The sequence below is a fragment of the Schistocerca americana genome, chromosome 2, assembly GCF_021461395.2.
Source record: "Schistocerca americana isolate TAMUIC-IGC-003095 chromosome 2, iqSchAmer2.1, whole genome shotgun sequence".
In the NCBI taxonomy this organism is placed as follows: Eukaryota; Metazoa; Arthropoda; class Insecta; order Orthoptera; family Acrididae; genus Schistocerca; species Schistocerca americana.
The window spans coordinates 229,557,836-229,582,464 of record NC_060120.1 but is presented as its reverse complement, the minus strand read 5'-3'; the positions used below and the strand labels follow the sequence as shown (position 1 = coordinate 229,582,464).

The window sequence follows — 24,629 nt, the reverse complement described above, 5'->3', positions numbered from 1 at the left end:
TGAGCTTGGAGATAGAAAGTTTTTCGTTCAGCTGTGTACTGAGCGACATAGCTAGGAGTGAATAGACGAGCGCAGCCTTGCAGCACCACGAGGCCGGCTGACGCCGGACAACGACGACGCCCCGCCATGCTGAATTCGGTGATATTGCGCCCACTCCGGCTTGAGCTAGGCCACTGATTAATTTGTTGGATCACGTCGGCAAAGTTTCCGCGAGGGTTTCATGGGCTGTGTATTGTAGAATTCTTCTCGCACTTCACATTACGCCTGGGTCAGTCGATAGGAATTAGTTTTGATTTATCGCGCTTTACCCCACGTAAACGCAATTTATTCCCACTGCCTGTTAGGAGAGTCATGTAATGTGATGATGGAAGGTCGAGAGTTAAAAATAAATTTGTGCTAATCGACTACATCTGTTTTCAATCAAGTAGTTGAAATCCCAAGTCACTTTCTTAATTGATTTTATGTTCAATATTTGCATCTGGTGTTCAATAGCTGAATATAACATCAATGTGCACCGCTTTTTAATTAAAACGGATAAATTCTGAATCAATTAATGTCAATACTGCCACTGCAGTTCAATCAGGAGTCACAGGGCTTTATTACTTTTTTTGCGTTATCCGATATTGCGGCAGTTTTGCACTCTCTGTTGATCTGTTAGTCAATTAGCTAGGGAGAACACACGACAAAACCAGATAAGTGACGGGTGGGGTGTTACAGTGTTTTGTCTGGAGTGAGACACTTTATGGAACAGAAACATGGAGGTTGAAGCGAGAGGATGAGAAACCGAAGGATTTGAGATGTGGGTATGGAGGAGAATGGAGATTGTAATCTGAATGGAAAAACGAAAGAGTGTTGCAAAGTGTCGGTGACAGGACAAGATTGCTGCAGGTTATAAGAGAGAGGAAGAAGAACTGGATGGGGCATCTGTTGCTAACAGACGCTTTGGAACGCCTTATTCATAGGAGGAGATTGAGAGGAAAGAGAAGATACAAGATAATGGAGGAGTATGGAGACTGTAAGCTGAATGGAAAGAGTAAGTAACAAAAAAGTGTTAGAAAATGTCGGCGAGAGGACAAGATTGCTGCAGGCTATAAGAAAAAGGAAGAAGTACTGGAAGGGACATTTGTTGAGACGGTAGTGCCTGCTAAGAGACGTTTTGGAAGGTCTAGTTCGTGGGAGGACACTGAGAGGAAGTAGGAGATACAAAATGACAGACGACATAAAAGGAACAGAACAGGAGACAGGAGAGCATGGAGAGGTACCACGCGAAAACTTGCCTTTGGGGCAGAGCACTGATGACGACCTCTTTACAAGGCGACTTCGAGGAGTGTCCCACTTCAATTTTCTCCTTACTTCTAGGATCTGAAGTCAATGCAAGGACGTCTGTTTCCTAAAGCAGCGCGATACATTTCTCAGAAGCACTCGAAAAAAATCTACTTTTCAAGATTTCCGAGCGTTGTTGAAGTTCGAAAACTTCGAGCAGTTTGAGAAAGCTGTCCGTTTCTGCTTGCATAATGAATAGTATTGTTATTGCGAGGTTTATTGTTCTCTTTTTGTTAAACGTAAATAGTATTTTCTTTTATCTGGGTTCTTTATTTATCGAATAGAAATGGTACTTAAAATTTTGAATCAAAATTTTCTACTAAAACTAAAAACTTTTAGCAAAATGTCTTATTGAGGTATACAGGGTGATTCACGAAGATATGCAAATATTTTAATATGCTATTCTGCAAGTAAAAGTAAAGAAAGAAGTTCATATAAACATAGGTTCGCAAATCTTTAGTTACGGAGTTACGGCTAATAAAAGATTTTGCCTGGAATTTAGCAACTTCGGTAATATGAAGCCATCGCAAAACTGTACGATGTTAAAGTAAAGCACCATTTACATTTATTTTATTCTTATTGGACTGGCGACCCTAATAAAACATGTCCCAGACGTGTATCTGCAGTAGTTTTCCAGAACATTCAGAAAAGCAAGGATTATTATAAAAGAAAATTTGTTAACTTTCCATTAACAGTGTAGAAACGTTTATATCGTTGTTGGCAACCGTTAGTGAGTTGTTTCAGTCGTTTCCTAACCTTGAAAGGAGTTAGTTTTCTGTATTGTTCAGTGCAAGAACATAATAACAACAGCGCATTTAAGTTCAAAATGGTTCAAATGGCTCTGAGCACTATGGGACTTAACATGTGAGATCATCAGTCCCCTAGAACTTAGAACTACTTAAACCTAACTAACCTAAGGACATCACACAGATCCATGCCCGAGGCAGGATTCGAACTTGCGTTCGTAGCGGTCGCGCGGTTCCAGACTGAAGCGCCTAGAACCGCTAGGCCACACCTGCAGGCCGCATTTAAGTGAAACCACATAGTAACTGTTGTGGTTTGTAGATTATTTATGAAATAGGGATGTCTTTCAAATTTACGACAGAGGAATAAGCCGATATGGTGTTTATTTATGGCAAATGTTATGGTAATGCTACGGCTGCAGTTAACGAATATCGCGTATGTTATCCAACTCGGAGGATTCCGAATGCACGAACCATCAGACGAAATTCCTAAGAACCCTGTGAAACTGAAACGAGCAACAAAATCTATTCATAGACTTACAGCTAAATGCATTGAATTCGGGAGAGACATTTTCGAACATTTATTGTGAAATTGTATGTATACTGTACAACTTCCTTAACATTGAACTTCCTTTTTTCCGGTTTAACAAGAATTCACGTGTACTGTGATATCAATAAAAGCAGATTATCTGACACATTCATACAGTTTTAGTTAACGTTATTACCATAATTTTTCCAAAATTAAATTCTCTACAACTTCTTTTGAAAACTTTGTGCAATTTCCTGGAATTTAAAAAACAAATTGGGCCAAGTAGTTAATAAATTAAAAATTTTACGAAACTACTTCTGTGCTTCTCTGGATGTTCTGGAAAACTACTGCAGATACACGTCTGGGACATGTTTTATTAGGTTCTCCAGATCAATAACAACAAAATAAATGGAAATTTTGCTTTATTTTGACCTCATACAGTTTTGCGATGGCTTCATATTAGCAAAGTTGCTAAATTTCAGGCAAAATCTTTTATTAGCCGTAACTCCGTAGCTATCAGATCTTTTTTCTTTAGTTTTACTTGTAGAATAACGTACTAAAATATTTTCATACCTTCGTGAATCACCATGTATGCAACGTCCGTCGAGAAGTTCCGAGACTTTTAACTCTCGTGTACGAGGCCTACGAGGAGGACAGGCCGCGGCGCTTACATCACGAAGGTAGTCCTGCGCTCGCTCGCTCAAATCAGCAGACAAACTACGTTTCTACACCTGTTAACTCGTAACTAGGCGTGTCCATACAAACGAAAACTGAATCTTCTACTGGAACCCGCTATTATGGAATATTAGTGTTATTAGTCCTATAATGATGGGTAGTCCATGGGCCTACTTATAATTTGTTACGGCTGTACCGGCGTACAATAAAATAAAATCATGCTAAAATGTTTATCAGTTGCATAAGGCACCACTTCCAGCATGTATTGAGTACTGTTAAGCAGAAGAGACTAAATGCTATAAACAAGCCATTATACCATTTATATCGAGTATTGATCTTAAATTAAATTTTGCTGTAGTACTGTTAATCATTAAGGCTTCATAATAGGAGATTCCAGTGGAAGATGCAATTCTCGTTAGTGCCTACACGCCAGCTGCAAGTTAACATGTTTAGAAGCGCATTTTGTCTGCTGAGCTGAGCGAGCGAGCGAGTTCAGGACTACTTTCGTGACGTACGCGCCGCGGCCTGTCTTCCTCGTGGGCCTCGTCTAGTGTAGAAGTGACGTCAGCGTAGTAACTGCGGTGGTAGCTTGAACTAGCAGCCGTAAGCAACAGACGTGCATTTGACCAGTCAGTTGTGAGGAGACAGTGTTGAGTAGTGCACATGTGACCGTAGTAGGTCAACGTTGCTGTGTCGCAAATTTCAGGGGGGGGGGGGGGGGCAGCATCTCTCAATCAAGTGTTCGAGACATTCTCCAGAATGTCCAGAAAGCAGAGAAAGACTCCACTGTGTGAACTTAAGGCAGGTCTCGTCACGCAGGGAATTTTGAGCGGAGGTATAATCTATTTAAAAGCCGTGTTTGTGCTCCGCTCACCTCGCGAATGGAACTTCGTAAATGGTGTAATAACACTTGTGGGCTCTCCGGGGAGCTGGAGTCGGCGGCGGCAGGTGCGGATGTTGATGCGCGCGCAGCGCCTGGCTGGCGCGGCCCGCGGGTTGTGTTTGCTGAGGGCGCAGCTCCGCTGGCGGGCGCCAAGTTCTCAGTTTGTGCGCGCAGCACAATTCCAGGGGCCGCCCCGCCCGCCGTGGCGGGCACCGTTGCATACGTGCAAAGTTTACCTAACAAGGCTGCTCCGAGCGGCCGAATGCGCTGCTAAACGAGGCGCGGCGCGGGTGCTGAGACTGCAGTTACAACATCGCCAGCTCCTACAGGTGCGCGCGGGTTAAACTTCGATGCAGATCGGGAGCGCTGCACCTTTTGTGGCGCCCGTAGTCGTCAACTACATGGCTCAGTACGACCAAAATGCGATGCCGCACTTTCTAGATTGGCGGAATTTAAACGTAGTTTTTTGCAGTCATTTTTCAGCAGTCGATATACACTGAAGATCCAAAGAAACTGATAAACTGCCTAATATCTTGTAGGGCCCCCACCACCACGCAGAAGTGCCGTAGCACGACGTGGTATGGACTCGGCTAATGTCTGAAGTAGTGCTGGAAGGATTTGACACCATGAATTCTGCAGGGCTGTCCATAAATTCCTAAGAGTACGAGGGGGTGGAGATCTTTTCCGAACAGAACGTTGAAAGGCATTTCAGATATGCTCAATAATGTTCATATCTGGGGAAAAAATGGCTCTGAGCACTATGGGACTGAAGATCTGAGGTCTTCAGTCCCCTAAAACTTAGAACTATTTAAACCTGACTAACGTAAGGACATTATACACATCCATGCCCGAGGCAGGATTCGAACCTGCGACCGTAGGGGTCGCTCGGTTCCAGATTGAAGCGCCTAGAACCGCTCGGCCACAACGGCCGGCCATATCTGTGGAGTTTGGTAGCTAGCGGAAGCGTTTGAAATCAGAAGGGTGTACCTGGAGTCACTCTGTAGCAATTCTGGACGTGTGGAGTGTTTCATTGTCATGCTGGAATTGCCCATATCCGTCTGAGGGCACAATAGACATGAACGGATGCACGTGATCGGACAGAACACTTACGTTCGTATCACCTGTCAAATCGTATCTAGACGTGTCACGGGCCCCATATCACTCAAAATGCGCACGCCCCACACCACTGCAGAGCCTCCACCAGTTTGAACAGTCCACTTCTGGCTTGCAGGGCCCATGGATTAATGAGGTTGTCTCCATACTCGTATACGTCCATCCGCTCGATACAATTTGGAACGAAACCCGTCCGACCAAGCAACATGTTTCCAGTCATCAACAGTCCAATGTCGGTGCTGACGGTCCCAGGCGAGGAGTAAATCTTTGTGTCGTAAAGTCATCAAGGGTACATAAGTGGGCCTTCGGCTCCGAAAGCTCATATCGATGATGTTTCGTTGAATGGTTCGCACGCTGACACTTGTTGATGGCCCAGCACTGAAATCTGCAGCAATTTGCAGCAATTTGAGGAAGGATTGCACTTCTGTCACGCTGAGCGATTCTCTTCAGTCGTCGTTGATCCCGTTCTTGCAGGATCTTTTTCCGGCCGCAGCGATGTCGCGGATTTGATGTTTTACCGGATTCCTGATATTCACGGTACACTCGTGAAATTGTCGTACAGGAAAATCCCCACTTCATCACTGCCTCGGAAATGCTGTGTCCCGCCGGCGGCTGTGGCTGAGCGGTTCTAGGCGCTTCAGTCCGGAACCGCGCTGCTGCGACGGTCGCAGGTTCGAATCCTGCCGCGTGCATGGATGTGTGTGATGTCCTTAGGTTAGTTTGGTTTAAGTAGTTCTAAGTTCTAGGGGACTGATGACCTCAGATGGTAAGTCCCATAGGGCTTAGAGCCATTTTGCTGTGTCCTAATCTCTCGTGCGCCAACTATAACACCGATTTCAAACTCACTTAAATCTTAATAAACTGCCATTGTAGCAGCAGACACTTGTTCTCATATATAGGCGTTGCCGACCGCAGCGCCTTGTTTTGCCTGTTTTTATATATCTCTGTATTTGAAAATGCATGCCTGTACCAATTTCTTTGGCGCTTCATTGTAATGTAGTTACGCAAATCTCTTAAACCATTTCATTTCCCATGTATATTGAAACACAAAGCACTGAATATTTTAATATACATGAAAAACGTAATAAAAACTCATTCATACCATTTACAAGTGCAGCAATCATGCTATTCATACGTATCCAGGACCCTACTTCTTCACTTTTTGTAATTTTACTGTACATTATCAGAGTAATTAATCTTGTATATGTCATCTGCATCATCAGCAACTCATATGGAGCTGGAAAGGCTTATGGACAGGATATGTAATAACTCGGGTGTGCCTCACAATTACAAGATCTCACCTTATTCTGTCACTAACTTCAAGTACATGATTGTTTTTGGATAATTTTTATATTAGGCCTCGTCTCTGTTTTAGCCTGTACTATAATTTGAACAACACTGTAACATTGTAATTTATACAATATTTCATTCTCAGTCTCAACATAGTGACCACGTCAACTGAGATCCTGATGTATGCTTTTCATTACGTCTTCTTCCGTGTGTTAGGACGGCATGATTGTATATAAAAAAATACTGTGCTACTTGACGATGGTGAAGAAACGACTTAGCTTTCTTTACGCTATTTGTCACATTTTGTAACTGAATAATGTACTTATCGATGTATCTTCATAGGTAAAGAGATCTTTGGGGCTATGACACCAAACTACTTTGTATTACTTTTGAATACATCGTGGGAGCAGACAGTGATCAATGTTATTACTAACAGTTACTGTTAAAATCAGTCTTGATCGCAAATTTATTTATTCTGGTAACCGGTTTCGACCACATCTGTGGTGATCTTCAGACAAACATGCTGTATGAGCAGGGGCCTCCTTCTGGTGGTAAATTACTACCCACTTTGTATTTGTTGTTCTCATTTCAGTAAAAGTACAAAAAGTGAAGAGGTAAGGTACTGGGTACATATGGAAAGGACGACTGCTGCACTTGTAAATGCTATGAATGAGGTTTTCTTAAGTGGTTCATGTGGGTTAAAATATTCGATGCTTTGTGTTTCAATATTCATGACAATTGAAGTGTTCCAAGTGATTTTCGTAAGTATATTTTCATGTGACTTTTTTTTTTTTTTTTTTTTTTTTTTTTTTTTTTTTTTTTTGTTCTTATGGGACTTAACTGCTAAGGTCATCAGTCCCTAAGCTTACACACTACTTAACCTAAATTATCCTAAGGACAAACACACACACCCATGCCCGAGGGAGGACTCGAACCTCCGCCGGGACCAGCCACACAGTCCATGACTGCAGCGCCTCAGACCGCTCGGCTAATCCCGCGCGGCATGTGACTGCTAGGTGCAAATTTGTCTTAATGTTGTTCTACAAACGGGAATGTTTTGTCGTTAGGCGTCAGATGATGGCTTAATGCCAAAACCGGTAGTACTAATAAAATCCAGTTAATGCAGTTCAGTGTCATGAATTTTTGGAATTTAAACAATGAAGGATAACTGGAGCCTGGCCCAAGCTGGCAGATACCAGATCGTTTTTCTTCGCAGCAATCCAAACTGTTCAAACACAGTACATGTTCCAAAACCCTACTGAAAACTAACGTTAGTGATATGTTTCTGTAATTCAGCAGATCACCCCTATTTCCCTTCTTGAGTACTGGTGTAACCTGTGCAACTTTCCAGTCTTTAGGTACGGATCTTTCTTCGAGAGAGCGGGAGAAGGGTTGTATACGATTTTAAGTATGGAGGGCACTCTGTAAGGAACATAACTGGTATACAAGCTGGACCGGAAGATGTCTCATTATTAAGACAAACAAGCTGCGTGACGTGCTTCCTCTTCTTTGGTGTTTAATAACTTCGCTTTAGTGGCACTTCTGCTGCTGCGCGGTCAAAGAATTGATTGCGTCTTATCGCTGGTCTACTTTACACACGACCAGAACCTCTTTGGATTTTCTATAAGATTACGAGACAGAGTTTCGTTGTGGAAACTAATGAACCATCTCGCACTAAAGGCTGCGATAAATTTCGACTTGCAGTAAAACCGCTAATCTTGGAGATTTTGCGGTCTTTTGAATTCGGCATGCATTTTAGATACTGTTTCAACATTGTTCTGTGCTGTTTTGTTCTCCATGAGGGATTAGTAACGTGTCCTATTAATTTATTGGTGTATTTTAATTGCCGTCGATACTATTTCTTTCAATCTAAGCGATAACAGGTCTCCATTTACGTCATTAGTTTGGAAAGAATGGCGACTATCTCTTAGGAAGACCTCAAGCGAATTTTTATCTACTTTTTAAATAGATATATTTTGCATTTGTTTTTGGTGGATTTAGACGTTACGGTCTTCAGTCTTACTACAACGACTTTGTGGTCACTAATGCCTGTATGCTCTCTATTTGCTTAAGATTATTTGTTGTTAATATCTCACCTATGTTTTTGCAACCTTTTCACTTAGACTGGTCTCCTGATCAAACTGTTCAAAATAACTTTCGGAGAAAGCGTTCGCGTTCATGAGCTCTAGAAGCAATCATAACTGGTAAAGTAGTAACAGAAGCATATACAAATGAGAGTACTTAATGTATAAGTACATAGCCGGTGCGAAAGTAAACAGCCACAATTGAGTTACTGAGATATTATGATTGTGGCCTGCGTGTGCGACAAGAGACGTACGTACTAACTCGTCTCCAGTCCATTCTAGTCAAAAGCAGTCTTCACAGACGGGGAAGAAATGGTGACAGGAAGGCGAGACTAGCGTTACTCTTTGCAATAGTCTGTGGGCGTCAGTGCACTTAAAAAGAGATCCGCTCACTTACCGCATAGGCTTGAACAGAGCTTGCATCTGGTTAGCGTAGTCGATGACCAGCTTGATTTGAGTGCCTCCATCTTTTTGACCTGTAACACGAAACAGAAAGACACCGCTCAGATACAAACGTTTCAAAACAGAGAAGACAATATCACTCACATCTGCCCTTAAATGCGACAGTGCAGAAGTGTGACGTCTTTTTTTTAAATGTCGGTGTTCTCCTACAGAAGAAACCAAACAGAAAAAAAACGACGGTGATGGTCCTGACCGACCAAATACGAACTTATGAACTGATATAGAGACTATTCAGGGTCTTTCGTAAAAGCACAATAGTTAGAGTGTACCCACCAGCCGAAAAATTAGAAGCAAGCAAAAATGCTATGAATTAGTAGCCAAAGAGACGAAGATTACAAATAAATCTTTACTTGAAGATATAAAAAAAGTACTCCTCTATGCAAAATATAAAATAATTAAAATGATCAAACATTTTGCCGGCCATGATAGCCGAGAGCGCTAACGCGCTGCCTCCTGGACTCGGTTAGGCGCGCCGGCCCCGGATCGAATCCGCCTGGCGGCTTAACGACGACGGCCGGTGTGCCAGCCAGCCTGGATGTGGTTTTTAGGCGGTTTCCCATATCCTAATAGGTGAATACCGGCCTGGTCCCCACGTCCCGCCTCAGTTACACGACTCGCGGACATTTGATACACATTCACATTATTTCACGATTTACACTAGACGCAGACAGCTGGGGTACACTAATACCGTCCCAGGGGGTATGGGGTGGTGGCAGGATGGGCTTCCGGCCACCCCTAACACTAACCTTGCCAAATCCGTTCTAACCGCGCCAACCCTGCGATCGCTGCAGGACTATGGCGTAAGCGAAAGAAGAAGAATTGAAATGATCAAACATTTTAATTTAGACGATGTTGACTACGAGAGCCTTTGAGGTAAACAGAAAGTTTGTCAAAGGAGACAGTGGCGTTTCCTTCCGAAACAAAGGAAAGTTCGAGTTTAATTGCTGGTGATTATTACAGGTTGTATGGTCGTGACCACTAGACTTTTTGCTTCCGGCGTTTCGTCCATAGCTGCGCTGAACACCTTTAGAGGTGCTCCCGGTTCCGATGAGTCTTTTTGAGTGACGGGTCAGTAGCGTAAAGTTATACCAAGCCTATTTCTCATGGTATTTATGTTGCTTTCCGACATCGGTGTCCCTGTCCGTGTCAGTGTGTGTCCATATGTCCATACCCGTGTGTGTCAGAAGAGTGACGTCTTTCAGGGGTTTTCATTTTACAGCCTACGGATCGTTTCTCTTTTAAAGCACCTTATACAGGGTGGATCACAAAGGACTTTACAACTTTGGAATGCTATGGAAATGTGTGTGTGTGTGTGTTTTCAGCATTATTCCACGATTGTCTGTTATCAGTCCCTTTTTCGGCTGTGATTTTCTATCCAACTTTTATGTCATATGAAACTTTACTCTCCTTCTTTTGTCCTAAATCGAACTTCCCACTGAGTGAGATATGTAATCGATGCGTTAATGTTAATATTTTCTGCGAAAGGACACACGAATTCGCGAATCACACTATTTTTATACTTCCATATACGATCTGCATCCCCTTCATTACCGCAACAGTTATTAACATTGTGCGTAGTTGCGACAGTAGTTAGCAGGTTGCCGCGCGGGGTTAGCCGAGCGGTCTGAGGCGCTGCAGTCATGGACTGTGTGGCTGGTCCCGGCGAAGGTTCGAGTCCTCCCTCGGGCATGGGTGTGTGTGTTTGTACTTAGGATAATTTAGGATAAGTAGTGTGTAAGCTTAGGGACTGATGACCTTAGCAGTTAAGTCCCATAAGATTAAAAAAAAAAAAGTTAGCAGGTTGCACAAATGATGATTACTGGAGCCAGAGTGAATTGTAAGACGCACTGCACTCAGTCGTCCTGAAAACAGTGAAATGCACGCTTCGGAAGAGGAGAAAACTGGTGTAGAGCGTTTCATGATAGCGAAAGAAGTACGGGGAACGAAAATTCATCGAATAATGGCGTAAGTGTACGGAAAGCACTATACGTCCATTTTAAGAGTCAAGACGGGGCACAAGCGATTCAGTGGAAGACGGGTATCGTTGATCGATGAGGCTCGGCCTGGAACGACACGCCGCATTACTGTCGCCATGGTCCAACAGGCGGATGCCCTCGTTACTCAAGAGTTACGGTAGCAGCCATTGCCGCAGATATCGGGTTGAGCCTGGAAAGTGTTCACACCATCATTAAGGGCGGACTGAAATTTCGTAGCGTGCTCCCAGTGGCTACCCCATAGTCTTCAACCAGTACAGGAAGCAAGTCGACTGGGACTCTCTCTTGAACATCCTCAACGCTAAGCCAAAGAAGAGAATGGTTCCCGGTCACGAGTGGTCGTTGGAGACGAGGCATAGTGTTATCATTGCGAAACAGTCAGAACGACTAAGTCTCCAGTGGATGCATGCAGGATCGCCGCCGTCCGAAACGCAGTACACCACTTTTCTTTTCCTTTCTTCTGATGCCTTCATTTATCTGTTTTCAGTAGTAGTGAACGCTGTGGACGGTTGTAACTTCCCCTTTTATATTGACTGATCGTTAAAAAATGATGCTCAGGCTTCAGATAGCTCGCGGTAGAATGTTTGCGAGGAAAGTCACAAAAAAGAATTGTCTTGCTGCACTGTATTTACGCCGAGTGCGTGTTAGTTGTACCGGCTGACTCAGATGAATATTTGCTCCCCGACGTGTACGAGCCTAGCTACACGTTAATGCATACAAACTGAGATTATTGCCCTAATCATGATTACAGTCTATACACATCCAGAGTTTATCTATGAAAGTTTACAATTCGCGTGAGCTAAATAGTCTGAATCAGTACGATAACTTTCTAGAGCGCCAAAGAATATCTATGAATGCTGCGCTCTGTTGATAATCATGTTGTCGCACAGGGTAAATGTTTCATGAGCACGTAATATTAAATCAGTTGAAAGAAATGTCAAACACTGTAAATTCACTTTATCATTGTCTTAAAGAAGTAACCTTTTTTCAGATGGGTGGAATTAGCCACGTAAATTCAGCCAAATAGTTTACAGCAAGATCCAGACCACGCTATTTACTTTATCGCAGTTTAGGTATATTCCTCAGAGTTTACACTATTCATCACTTCCTATCAGTTGAACTATTAATTGTCTGTCGCATTGGTTCTAAGTTCAGTCTTTCGTTGATATTAATCAAATTAAGACAATTTATTCAGTTATTTTCCTAGTTTGAGTTACTTCAAAGATATTTTCAAAGTTGCTGATTTACCTCTTTCAGTTTTTAATCATTTCTAGCAGATCGCAGATCTTCAAAATGTTACAAACCATCTCTTATCGAGTACCAATATTACGTAGGAGCGCACAAGTTCAGTTACGACACGACAAGACAAGTGTCAGAAGCTCATTAACAATGTACAACTTTAGCTTCTGTATTTCGCAGTGTCCTCAAAGAGTACTCACAAGGAGTATTCTTTGACGTCATTTGTTACACTCCGTGATCTACAAGTCTTCTACTTTGCGATCTACTATTTTTTATCTTGAAACTAATGGATTCTATTTCTTTTTTTTTTTCAAAACATTAAATTACTTTGCTACCAAGATTCTTTTCTATTTCTTTTTATATTACTTTCTTTTCAGTCTACTTGCTACCAGTCATGCAATGTTAGTACAGAGGGACTTTGTTTTTCTTTTTATGAAATTTGGATATTGGGCTTGGGGCTAGTATTGGGGTGTGAGGGCTACATTTATATTTTTCATTTTTGCGTCCAAAGGATAGCGGAGTTACACGGTCCACGCGTGCGCGTGTTCGCTCTGTCATCACATAGTTACTCGCTCGTGTACCTCTGGCTGCGAGTTTAGGACCTTAGCCTTCTTATAGGGCATCACGCCTTCTTCTGAAGGCAACGACTTTACTGTCCTCCTTTCAGGGGTCTTCATTTTACAGCCTACGGTTCGTCTCTCTTTTAAAGCACCTTATACAGGGTGAGTCACAAAGGACTTTACAACTTTGGAATGCTGTGGAAATTTATTAAGATAACTTACACAATCAGTAGATGTGTCATTTTGAAACAGACAATCTCAAGTTTCACATAAAAGTGTCACGCATCACTTTGGTTCGAGCTGACTATCATCTGTGATGTTCAAATGTGTGTGAAATCTTATGGGACTTAACTGCTAAGGTCATCAGTCCCTAAGCTTACACACTACTTAACCTAAATTATCCTAAGGACAAACACACACACCCATGCCCGAGGGAGGAATCGAACCTCCGCCGGGACCAGCCGCACAGTCCATGACTGCAGCGCCTTAGACCGCTCGGCTAATCCCGCGCGGCTATCATCTGTGATGCGGCAAACATTACACCGGTAGCTCATTGAAGAAAATCGGGTGTAACTTGTGCAACGGCAGCTTAGATTCGATTTTTCAGGTCGACTAAATTGTTTGATGGGAAAGGAAGATACACGTGGTCTTAAATGAAACTCGAGAGAAAGAAGTCCAGTGGTTTCAAGCCTGGAGAGGGAAGAGGCCATGCGATTGGCCCTACATGGTCAATCCACTGATGTTGGAAGCGATTAAGCCTCGACTTCCGTGAGTAGATGAGGTGGTGCGTTGTCTTGCTGGTAGGAAACCATCCTATCTGTGCCATCTTCATCGCTCTGTAGAACTAAAAACTTTTCAGGCATATCCAGATACACAATACCAGTGACAGTTTTCTCCTTGAAGAAGAAAGGGCCGTACATTTTCAATTTGCTAAGGGCGCAAATCATATTAACTTTGGGGCTCTCATGAACGTGTTCCAGGATTTCATGTGGATTTTTGCTGCCCCATACTCTGCAGCTGTGGGTGTTACCATGCCACTGATATGACATGTTGACTCATCGCTGAAGATTATTGTGCTCAGTAATGTCTCGTCGTCCTCCATCCGATGCAACATTTCCGCACAAAATTCCACGCTAGCAATCTTATCGTCAATACTAATGTGCTGTGCCGTTGTGAATCTGTGCGAGTTCAGACGTAAACGTCTACGCAGTACTCGCCAAACAGTCTTTTGCCGAATGCCAGTCTTGCGAGACGCATGTCACGTTGATTTTCGTGGACTGCGGGCTAGGCTCTCCCCAACCTGTTCAACATAATCATTGTTAATGAGTCAGGATTGGCCAGGAGGGGAAAGCAGTAGGCACCCGTTGAAGTGAAGAATAAAGCTTAGTTTAAACTGTATGAAGTTTTAATGCCGTGAAAAGGAAAGGCAGGCCTGGAGAAGCCGTCGAGACTGAATGGGCAGCCGCCCAAGAGAGCAGGTGAGGAGGGCGTCTGATCGGTGTGGAAGCTGCCAGCAGAAGAGAGCGAATGGTGTGTCCGCATCCGGCAGCCGGCCGCGGTTCCACCCCCACTTGACCAAATCTAAGCCTCCCTATTCGTCGGTCAGATCGTAAGAGGCGTAGTTCGGTAGCGTTATCTCGTCAGCAACACGTGAGTTTAGCTGCTGATGGTTCAACACGTGAGTTTCAGGGTGGTTCTGTCCGATGCAGGGCAACGTGACTGAGACGCTGCCACTTACCGCCAGGCAGAAGGCACTGACGAACATCAAGCCAAAAAAGTCAAACTTAATACTAATAAATCCATTCAGTATCGGCCCCCACTGTACATCATCATCACGCAGGCGACCTGCTGATTTATCATGTCGCAGTGAACAATCCTTCTCAACAAAGTTCTTGGGCCAAGAGTAAATTGAAAGCCTGCTTTCACGTTTTTTTAGAGAATTCGGTACGAAATTTACGCCAACAGTTGTTGCAGAGTTCGTTTTATGAAACCAAAACCAACAGCGAGCACGCTCCGCACCAGTGAATGCAGCAATTTTACCTGCGCACTATGCTGGCGCTCGTGGTGCCGGAATTGGGTTCTGATTCGCTACGTGAATCAAACTTGAGGTTGTTTCCTACAATATGGCACACCTACAGAATCTGTAAGTTATCTGAATAAATTTATATGCCATTCAAAAGTTCTAAAGTCTTTTTTGACTCCTCCTGTACATTCATCCTATCGTTCAGAAAAATAAAAGTATGCAACTCATTATTTCAGATGTTTATTGCTGTTGTACAGAAACGTCTCAGAGTTGGGATCACCCAAGAAATAGTACCTAGTTGCTCCCCATTACATGCTGTCAGTGTTCACAATGAATGTATAAGGACTTCATCTGCTTGTACGCGAATGATGGTGTTCTACATTGGAGTTGCAACACTGGAAAGTTGTAGCGAAATTAAGGGATTATTAGTTTCTTCATATGCTCCGCAACTGTTTTGCTTATTTAATGAGAAAGCCGCTCCAGCTGCACTGCTGATCTTTATTTAGTCCACTGACGGTTTCGGATTTTTTAAGCCCTTCTCAAGTGGATCTGAAACTGCCATACATGTGGTATATGTTCATATGTATATGATTGAAGACGAAAAAAGGCTTATGTATGTTTATGTACAGACAAAGTATAAAACTAACACCCAAAAGATATATGTACGGTTTTACTTGATTTGAAATCTTACTTGTCTAATGATGTCGTGAGAATATGGTCGTCTCAAGACTGCATTATTCATTAAATTATGATTATTATTTTAATTTACGGAGAATTTTGTTTCGAAGTATTCGAATTTGCTTGTTGTGTAAATAAGACCCGTCCGTGGTGGCCGAGCGGTTCTAGGAGCTACAGCCTGGAACCGCGCGACCACTACGGTCGCAGGTTCGAATCCTGCCTCGGGCATGGATGTGTGCGATGTCCTTCGGTTAGTTAGCTTTAAGTAGTTCTGAGTACTAGGGGACTGATGACCTCATAAGTTAAGTCCCATAGTGCTTAGAACCATTTGAACCATTTGTAAATAAGAGGATAAAATAGTTTTTAATAAAACGGCAATATAGTTGCAGAGACAAAACCAAGTTAAGTGCAAAATTATACTCTTAGCGTGCAAAAGTTTAACTACACGGGACTGCAGAGGTGGTTGTCATAGCTTGGATGTTTCCATTGTTTGCATGTGTCGTGGACTGCTTCGCATAGTATTGACAAACATGTAGATACAATCTAGATACAGTTAAGAATTTGCGCAGTAAAGTTAAAGAAGTTATTAATAATGGGGCGGCAAATGTCCAAGAAACTGTGCTGAGCACGTTTTCCTTTGGATTTTTTAGGTGGGCGCGAATTCCTGTTTCTTCAAAAATGATCAAAAATATCGGTAAAGCATCCTGTATGTTGTGTTATGTGAGCTGCGAAGGTGGGCTTCTTTTGTATGCTTTTCTTTTTAGGTCTGTGACTTCTTTGTAACGCTTTTGGAAGTTCCTTCCTGTTTCTAACTAGACTTACAATCGTGCGTACCCATGGTGAAGCTAAAAATTTGCGTAAAATATGTAAAAAATATTTATTTAGCAAAATTCTTAAGAATAAAGTTATATATTAAGGTGCAACATTCAAAACTACCGCGCGAAATAACAAATTGTCGATGATGCATTGTGGGTATGGCCCCCCTCCGCACGCAGGCGGCTCCGCTTCCTGTGTGACTCGTAAGGGGTCAAGATGTAAAGTGCATCGACAAATTAACCGCGACCGATTACAATTGTTTCTGAAGTTTTAGTTGTGTTCTTATATTCCTGTTTGCGAATGAATAGTGCAATACCTATTCAGTTCAAAGCAGTCTGAATTAAATGGCAATAAGCTGGCTGCCCGAGATGGATATAAGAAACTTTATTTAGCACAGCACAAGGCATTTACATACTTATGTTAATGTAATTGCTATAATGTTTTCATTAGTTATGTAACGTAACTTAATTTCAGTCTTTCGCTTTTGTTTGGTTTGGATCATTTAGAGAAAATTAAATAGTGGGTGTTACACCTACCCGGATAAAGTGCGCTATTTTGAATTAAACGTCTATTTACCTTTTGCCAGCAACAAACTTTTTGTAACCCAAGCGTATCTAATAGTGTTAATATTGTAAAGGCGAAATTTTATGAAAATGACTGAATAATATTCTGATTTCGATGAAACTTTACAGTAATCTATCTTATACATCAGAATAACACCAAGGCTACTTTGTACTTCAAGACGACAGCTAATTCCCATGGGAAAATCAAATAGTGCGGGACAAGTTGCGGGGCGGAAGCTAGTAATACCTACATGCTATAATTATCAAGAGCTTATTCTCTAATCTATTTTTACTTCAGCGTTTTTACTTATCAGATTATTTTTTGAAATAGTCGTTTTCGAGTACGTTGTTTACTTCGCATACTGTGTCTTCAACACGAAACTGCCCTATTTTTGTTACCTATAACTACGTTATTCAATTGTTTAAAAATTTAATGTAGCTATTTTTTCTAATTGTTTTGGTATTACATGTGATGATTCCAGTTGGAAAATAAAATGATAAAAGCGTTATTTACGCTGACCTAGATTTCAATTTATTATACCTACATAACATGTTTAGCGAAGCAGAGTAAGAAGAGAATAGAACCAGGTGGAAGCAGTAGTGGCAAAAATGACAGCGGCGGGAAAGAGGTGAAGCAGAAGGAGGCAGCAGCCGCCTGCGATGGCGTCATTAACGCCGCCACCATTCCGGTTCCTGTTTCCACCACATCTGCGTCGAGCGAACTTCGCTGCAATCTGGATCTGGTGCTCAGAATCAAAACTACTGTCGTAATGACGTGGGTCAAAGGCTAGGTCGTTCGTATAACACGATGTCATCTCAAAAACTTGATTTAAAAAAAAAAATTGGATACATTCACCGAATTATGGCTTTGCTAAGGACGCTGTACAACTAAAATTTAAGTACAGTTGGTTGGCAGGATAAGCTTCTTAGCTGGCATATTCCTAGAAATTAAAGGGGGTGTTGCGCTTTTATTGTGTGTTGTTCCCACCAACATTAACAAACATGCAAGGTTCGTGCTATAAAGATACGCATGAATTTCCAAAAACTCACGCGGCGTCTCAAAGCCACAAATCATCAGCGACAACTGCGAAAAATTTTGTTGCAAGAATATGCCAGTTGCAGTACAGTTGATTTCTGCCCACCAAAAAGAAGTAGAAGCCAACAAAAAAGTCGTAGGACCAACAGTTTCGACTGTGAAGTTCTGCGGTACTCATGACCTACCTCCAAGATTAGTTAGTTACTTAGTTAGCGAGTTAGGTGTTCCATTGATCAGTAGCACGGAAAAACCGTTATGATGTTGAACGTGTCAAATGCACAAGAAATGCGCACAGGAAACAAGTTTTTTTTACGTTATAGTGTTATACCTAAATATTTCTATTATCTATCCCATTCCATTAAATGGCACAAAATGCATATATTATATCTCCAGACTTATTTACTCATATTCAAGAATTCATCTTTGGTATAGAAGGAGTTGTCAAGGAGGTATGATTTCAGTTTGTTTTTGAAACTATTACTGCTATCTGTAAGACATTTTACTTCCTCTGGTAATTTATCAAAAAGTTTTATAGCAGCATATTTTACCCCTTTCTGTGCCAAAGATAGTTTAAGTGAAGGACAGTGCAGGTGTTTCTCTTTTCTGTTATTGTAATCATGAATGTCGCTGTTGATTTTAAACTCGTCTATGTAGTTGAGAAAAAATTTAATTACAAGATGTGCGACTACGAACCCCACACATTATTCTAACTACTTTGTTTTGAGCAGTGAATACCTTTTGCCTAAGTGTTGCGTTGCCCTAGATATTATTCCGTATGACATCAGAGAGTGGAAGTATGCAAAGTATGTAAGCTTACTAATTTATACATCCTCAAAATTGGCAATTATTCTGATTGCAAAAGTTGCTGAACCTAGTCGCTTTAGGAGATCCAAAATATGACTTTTCCAATTAAGATTCTCATCTATATGTACACCCAAAAACTTGGTGTGCTCTACCCTGGCTACTGAATTCTTTTGGCGTTTTGTTTATTGAAGGAATTATACTTTTTGCAGCAGAAAATTGGATGTACTGTGTTTTTTCAAAGTTCAGAGCAAGCCCACTAGCAGAAAACCAATTAATAACATTTCCAAAGGTCTTATTTGTATCATTTTCTACCGGACTTTCTTTTACTGGGTTAATAATTATACTTGTATCGTCAGCAAACAGTGTCAGTTCAGCATCTTATTTCACATAAGAAGGGAGGTCATTCACATATATCAAGAACAGGAGGGGACCCATGACCGGACCTTGTGGAACACCTAATGTAATTTCACCCCAGTTAGATCTACATCTACATCTACATTGATACTCCGCAAGCCACCCAACGGTGTGTGGCGGAGGGCACTTTACGTGCCACTGTCATTACCTCCCTTTCCTGTTCCAGTCGCGTATGGTTCACGGGAAGAACGACTGTCTGAAAGCCTCCGTGCGCGCTCTAATCTCTCTAATTTTACATTCGTGATCTCCTCGGGAAGTATAAGTAGGGGGAAGCAATATATTCGATACCTCATCCAGAAACGCACCCTCTCGAAACCTGGCGAGCAAGCTACACCGCGATGCAGAGCGCCTCTCTTGCAGAGTCTGCCACTTGAGTTTATTAAACATCTCCGTAACGCTATCACGGTTACCAAATAACCCAGTGACGAAACGCGCCGCTCTTCTTTGGATCTTCTCTATCTCCTCCGTCAACCCGACCTGGTACGGATCCCACACTGATGAGCAATACTCAAGTATAGGTCGAACGAGTGTTTTGTAAGCCACCTCCTTTGTTGATGGACTACATTTTCTAAGCACTCTCCCAATGAATCTCAACCTGGTACCCGCCTTACCAACAATTAATTTTATATGATCATTCCACTTCAAATCGTTCCGTACGCATACTCCCAGATATTTTACAGAAGTAACTGCTACCAGTGTTTGTTCCGCTATCATATAATCATACAATAAAGGATCCTTCTTTCGATGTATTCGCAATACACTACATTTGTCTATGTTAAGGGTCAATTGCCACTCCCTGCACCAAGTGCCTATCCGCTGCAGATCTTCCTGTATTTCGCTACAATTTTCTAATGCAGCAACTTCTCTGTATACTACAGCATCATCCGCGAAAAGCCGCATGGAACTTCCGACACTATCTACTAAGTCATTTATATATATTGTGAAAAGCAATGGTCCCATAACACTCCCCTGTGGCACGCCAGAGGTTACTTTAACGTCTGTAGACGTCTCTCCATTGATAACAACATGCTGTGTTCTGTTTGCTAAAAACTCTTCAATCCAGCCACACAGCTGGTCTGATATTCCGTAGGCTCTTACTTTGTTTATCAGGCGACAGTGCGGAACTGTATCGAACGCCTTCCGGAAGTCAAGAAAAATAGCATCTACCTGGGGGCCTGTATCTAATATTTTCTGGGTCTCATGAACAAATAAGGCGAGTTGGGTCTCACACGATCGCTGTTTCCGGAATCCATGTTGATTCCTACATAGTAGATTCTGGGTTTCCAGAAATGACATGATACGCGAGCAAAAAACATGTTCTAAAATTCTACAAGAGATCGACGTAAGAGATATAGGTCTATAGTTTTGCGCATCTGCTCGACGACCCTTCTTGAAGACTGGGACTATCTGTGCTCTTTTCCAATCATTTGGAACCCTCCGTTCCTCTAGAGACTTGCGGTACACGGCTGTTAGAAGGGGGGCAAGTTCTTTCGCGTACTCTGTGTAGAATCGAATTGGTATCCCGTCAGGTCCAGTGGACTTTCCTCTATTGAGTGATTCCAGTTGCTTTTCTATTCCTTGGACACTTATTTCGATGTCAGCCATTTTTTCGTTTGTGCGAGGATTTAGAGAAGGAACTGCAGTGCGGTCTTCCTCTGTGAAACAGCTTTGGAAAAAGGTGTTTAGTATTTCAGCTTTACGCGTGTCATCCTCTGTTTCAATGCCATCATCATCCCGTAGTGTCTGGATATGCTGTTTCGAGCCACTTACTGATTTAACGTAAGACCAGAACTTCCTAGGATTTTCTGTCAAGTCGGTACATAGAATTTTACTTTCGAATTCAATGAACGCTTCACGCATAGCCCTCCTTACGCTAACTTTGACATCGTTTAGCTTCTGTTTGTCTGAGAGGTTTTGGCTGCGTTTAAACTTGGAGTGGAGCTCTCTTTGCTTTCGCAGTAGTTTCCTAACTTTGTTGTTGTACCACGGTGGGTTTTTCCCGTCCCTCACAGTTTTACTCGGCACGTACCTGTCTAAAACGCATTTTACGATTGCCTTGAACTTTTTCCATAAACACTCAACATTGTCAGTGTCGGAACAGAAATTTTCGTTTTGATCTGTTAGGTAGTCTGAAATCTGCCTTCTATTACTCTTGCTAAACAGATAAACCTTTATTAGCCTGACAATGGCGTATTTTAACCTGTCAGGAGAAATACCCTGAGTCAGTGATGCATGAAGTGGAAAACTCCTTTGAATCACTTGAAGCATATAAAGAGACTTTTTGCTTCCTGTTCTGTAGATATGACTTAAACCACTCATATGCTGTTCCATTTATACCATAGAATTGTAATTTCTCGAACATAATGTCATGGTTCACACAATCAAATGCTTTGGATAAGTCACAGAATATTCTTACTGGTGATATTTTATTATTTCAAGACTCTATTATGTGGACAGTGAAATTGTATATTGCTGTCTCAGTGCAATAGCATTTCTGAAATCCGAACTGTGATTTACTAAGTAGCCCATTACTGTTGAGATGGCTAACCACTCTTGAGTACATTAGTTTCTCAAAGATTTTTGAAAATGTTGCAAGTAAGGATACTGGCCGGTAATTATTGACATCTGTGGTTTCCCCCTTTTTGTACAGAGGCCTGACAATGGCGTATTTTAACCTGTCAGGAGAAATACCCTGAGTCAGTGATGCATTACATATGTGACCCAAAACATCAGCTGTAATTGCTCCACATTGTTTTAATAACTTGTTAGAGATATCATCTACTCCAACAGAATATTTATTTTTCAAAGATTTAATAATTTTCCTTGTTTCACAAGAGGTTGTTAGATGAAACTTAATCTGACCAAAATTTTTCAAAACTGACTCTTCCATGTACTGACTGGCTTTTTCTTTTGAACTACTATCACCAATTTTTTCTCCTACACTTAAGAAGTGATTGTTAAATGCATTGGCTACCTGTGTACTGTTGGTTAAGATGGTCTCATTCTCTTTAACAGTAATAATTCTACCTACTCCTATGGTTACTTTCCCTGTCTACCTTCCAACAACATTCCATATTGATTTGATTTTATTGCTGGAGTTGTTAATTTCTTCTGTAACATACATATTTCTTGATTTCCTTACAACTTTTCTCAGTATGTTACAATAATTTTATAGAGGCGAAGGACAACGTGAAGGTATTTTTTGAAGACGTTATAAAACTTAAAGTTAGGTCTGGAGACCGAATTATGGAAGAACACGCAGAGAACTGTACAAAAAATACCACATACACTTCACCAAAAATTCGGAATGGAATAATTAAATTATGAAGACATGTCATTAGACACTATATCATTGCTAACGTAAAGACTTCTCTATATCATTCTGGCAGACGAGGGCTGTAACATATCTGGAAAAGAGCAACATTCCATTAGTGTCAGCTGTTTTGATGAGTAAAAGATGTTGGTTTGTGAAGAGTTTTTTGGTTTTGTGGAATTGATTGCCATAGATTCGAAATCTGTAGCCTCTTGCATCGACGATTTTTTGGTTTACATAGGTTTCGATCCCGAAAATTGCTTAGGATGAGGGTATGATGGATGTTCGACTATTTCAAGAGAGGATGGTGGTGTTCAGAAAATTATATGTGAGAAGTATATAAAAAAGGCTGTTTACTCATGCACTAACCACAAACTGAACTTAGTTGTGCATGACTTAAACCAAATACCAGAATAATAAATTTCTCTCGAGAGTCGGCCCTTCGTCGAAAATGCGTACCAAATATTCCAACGCTCCGTGAAACCAGATGGTCCTAGAAATATAAAGTATCAGTATTTTCAAAGAGAATTATGTTCAGCTGGTCATGGCACTTACGACACTATGAAAAGACGGTTACAGTGCAACCAGAAAATCTGGGCTTTTCAGTTGCATTGCGCCGCTTCTAATTCTGACTTTATTGTTGCTGTTTGCCTTACAGCAAAATATTGTGCACTGCTGCAAGCAATAGTAAATGCTCTGCATTCCAGGAGTATAGACAGGCTTCAGTGTGCAAAGCATATCGGAAGAATAACTGACGCTTTGAGGAAACATCGTTAAAATTCCTATGTTCAAAGCGAGAGTTTAATTGCGAAGCAGAGACAATCACCACCGATCGTGGGATTGATTTTAGAATGCCACGAATCACAAATAGGCAGACACATTGTACAAATCCTCCGGTACAGACTGCTAGCGAGTTTTGGAAGAGATATTTAATGATTCCTGCCTAAATTCTTTAATTATGTCTCTAGAGCAACGTTTTCCAAGGATAATTTACGCACGTACTCATTGCTTGCAGTGCACGCTCATGCAATGCTTCAAATGTCGTAAGAAGACTTTTTGAGAAAGATTGAGTCTTCTTACAGTTATTACAATTCCAGTGATTTTGTTGGTGAGACTGAACTGTGGTACAACATGTGGGAACAGGCGTATGTAGCAAGGGAAAACTTAAGAAAATGAAGCTTGTTGCGCTAGTTAAAGAAATACAGCCGTTTTACCCAGCCACAAAACAGGCACTTCACATTTCACTTGCGTACCCCTGGACAAAATGTACCATCGAAAGATCTTTCAGTAGGTTACCAAACGTCAAGACTTTATTAAGTTCGACAATGACGCAAAACCATCTTGTTGGCCTCTGTATGATGAGTGTGCACAAAAAGTGGGTTCTAGAAGTACAAAATAAATCTGAAACTGAAACCTTAATCGCATTTTGCCAGAACCCTCGCAAGTTTTGTTGAAGTAAAATTACTTAATAACTTAAATGAATAAATATTTTTTAATTCCTACCACGTACCGAGTATTCTGACTTTTGCCCCATCCCTAAGGAAATGCTAGGTACGCCCGTGCTTACATCCAGAGCAATAAGTTTTACATATGCCACTATCTTAATCTACATCCATACTCCGCAAGTCACCTGACGCTGTGTGGCGGAGGGTACCTTGAGTACCTCTATCGTTTCTCCCTTCTATTCCAGTCTCATATTGTTCGTGGAAAGAAAGATTGTCGGTATGCCTCTGTGTGGGCTCTAATCACTCTGATTTTATCCTCATGGTCTCTTCGCGAGATATACTTAGGAGGGAGCAATATACTGCTTGACAACTCGGTGAAGGTATGTTCTCGAAACTTCAACAAAAGCCCGTACCGAGCTACTGAGCGTCTCTCTTGCAGAGTTTTCCACTGGAGTTTATCTATCATCTCCGTAACGCTTTCGCGATTACTAAATGATCCTGTAACGAAGCGCGCTGCTCTCCGTTGGATCTTCTCTATCTATTGTATCAACCCTATCTGGTACGGATCCCACACCGGTAAGCAGTAATCAAGCAGTGGGCGAACAAGTGTACTGTAACCTACTTCCTTTGTTTTCGGACTGA

At 41.7% G+C, this 24,629-nt stretch overlaps 1 protein-coding gene across 1 annotated transcript in view; it reads right to left on the bottom strand.

The window, feature by feature from the left end:
- The window catches only part of LOC124593912 (extracellular serine/threonine protein CG31145-like), a 324,714-nt gene that overhangs the window by 125,211 nt on the left and 174,874 nt on the right, over window positions 1–24,629 (bottom strand). The window contains exon 6 of the mRNA XM_047132262.1: window positions 9,038–9,116. Within this exon, the coding sequence (XP_046988218.1) occupies window positions 9,038–9,116 (79 nt within the window). The remainder of the gene's footprint in view (window positions 1–9,037; window positions 9,117–24,629) is intronic.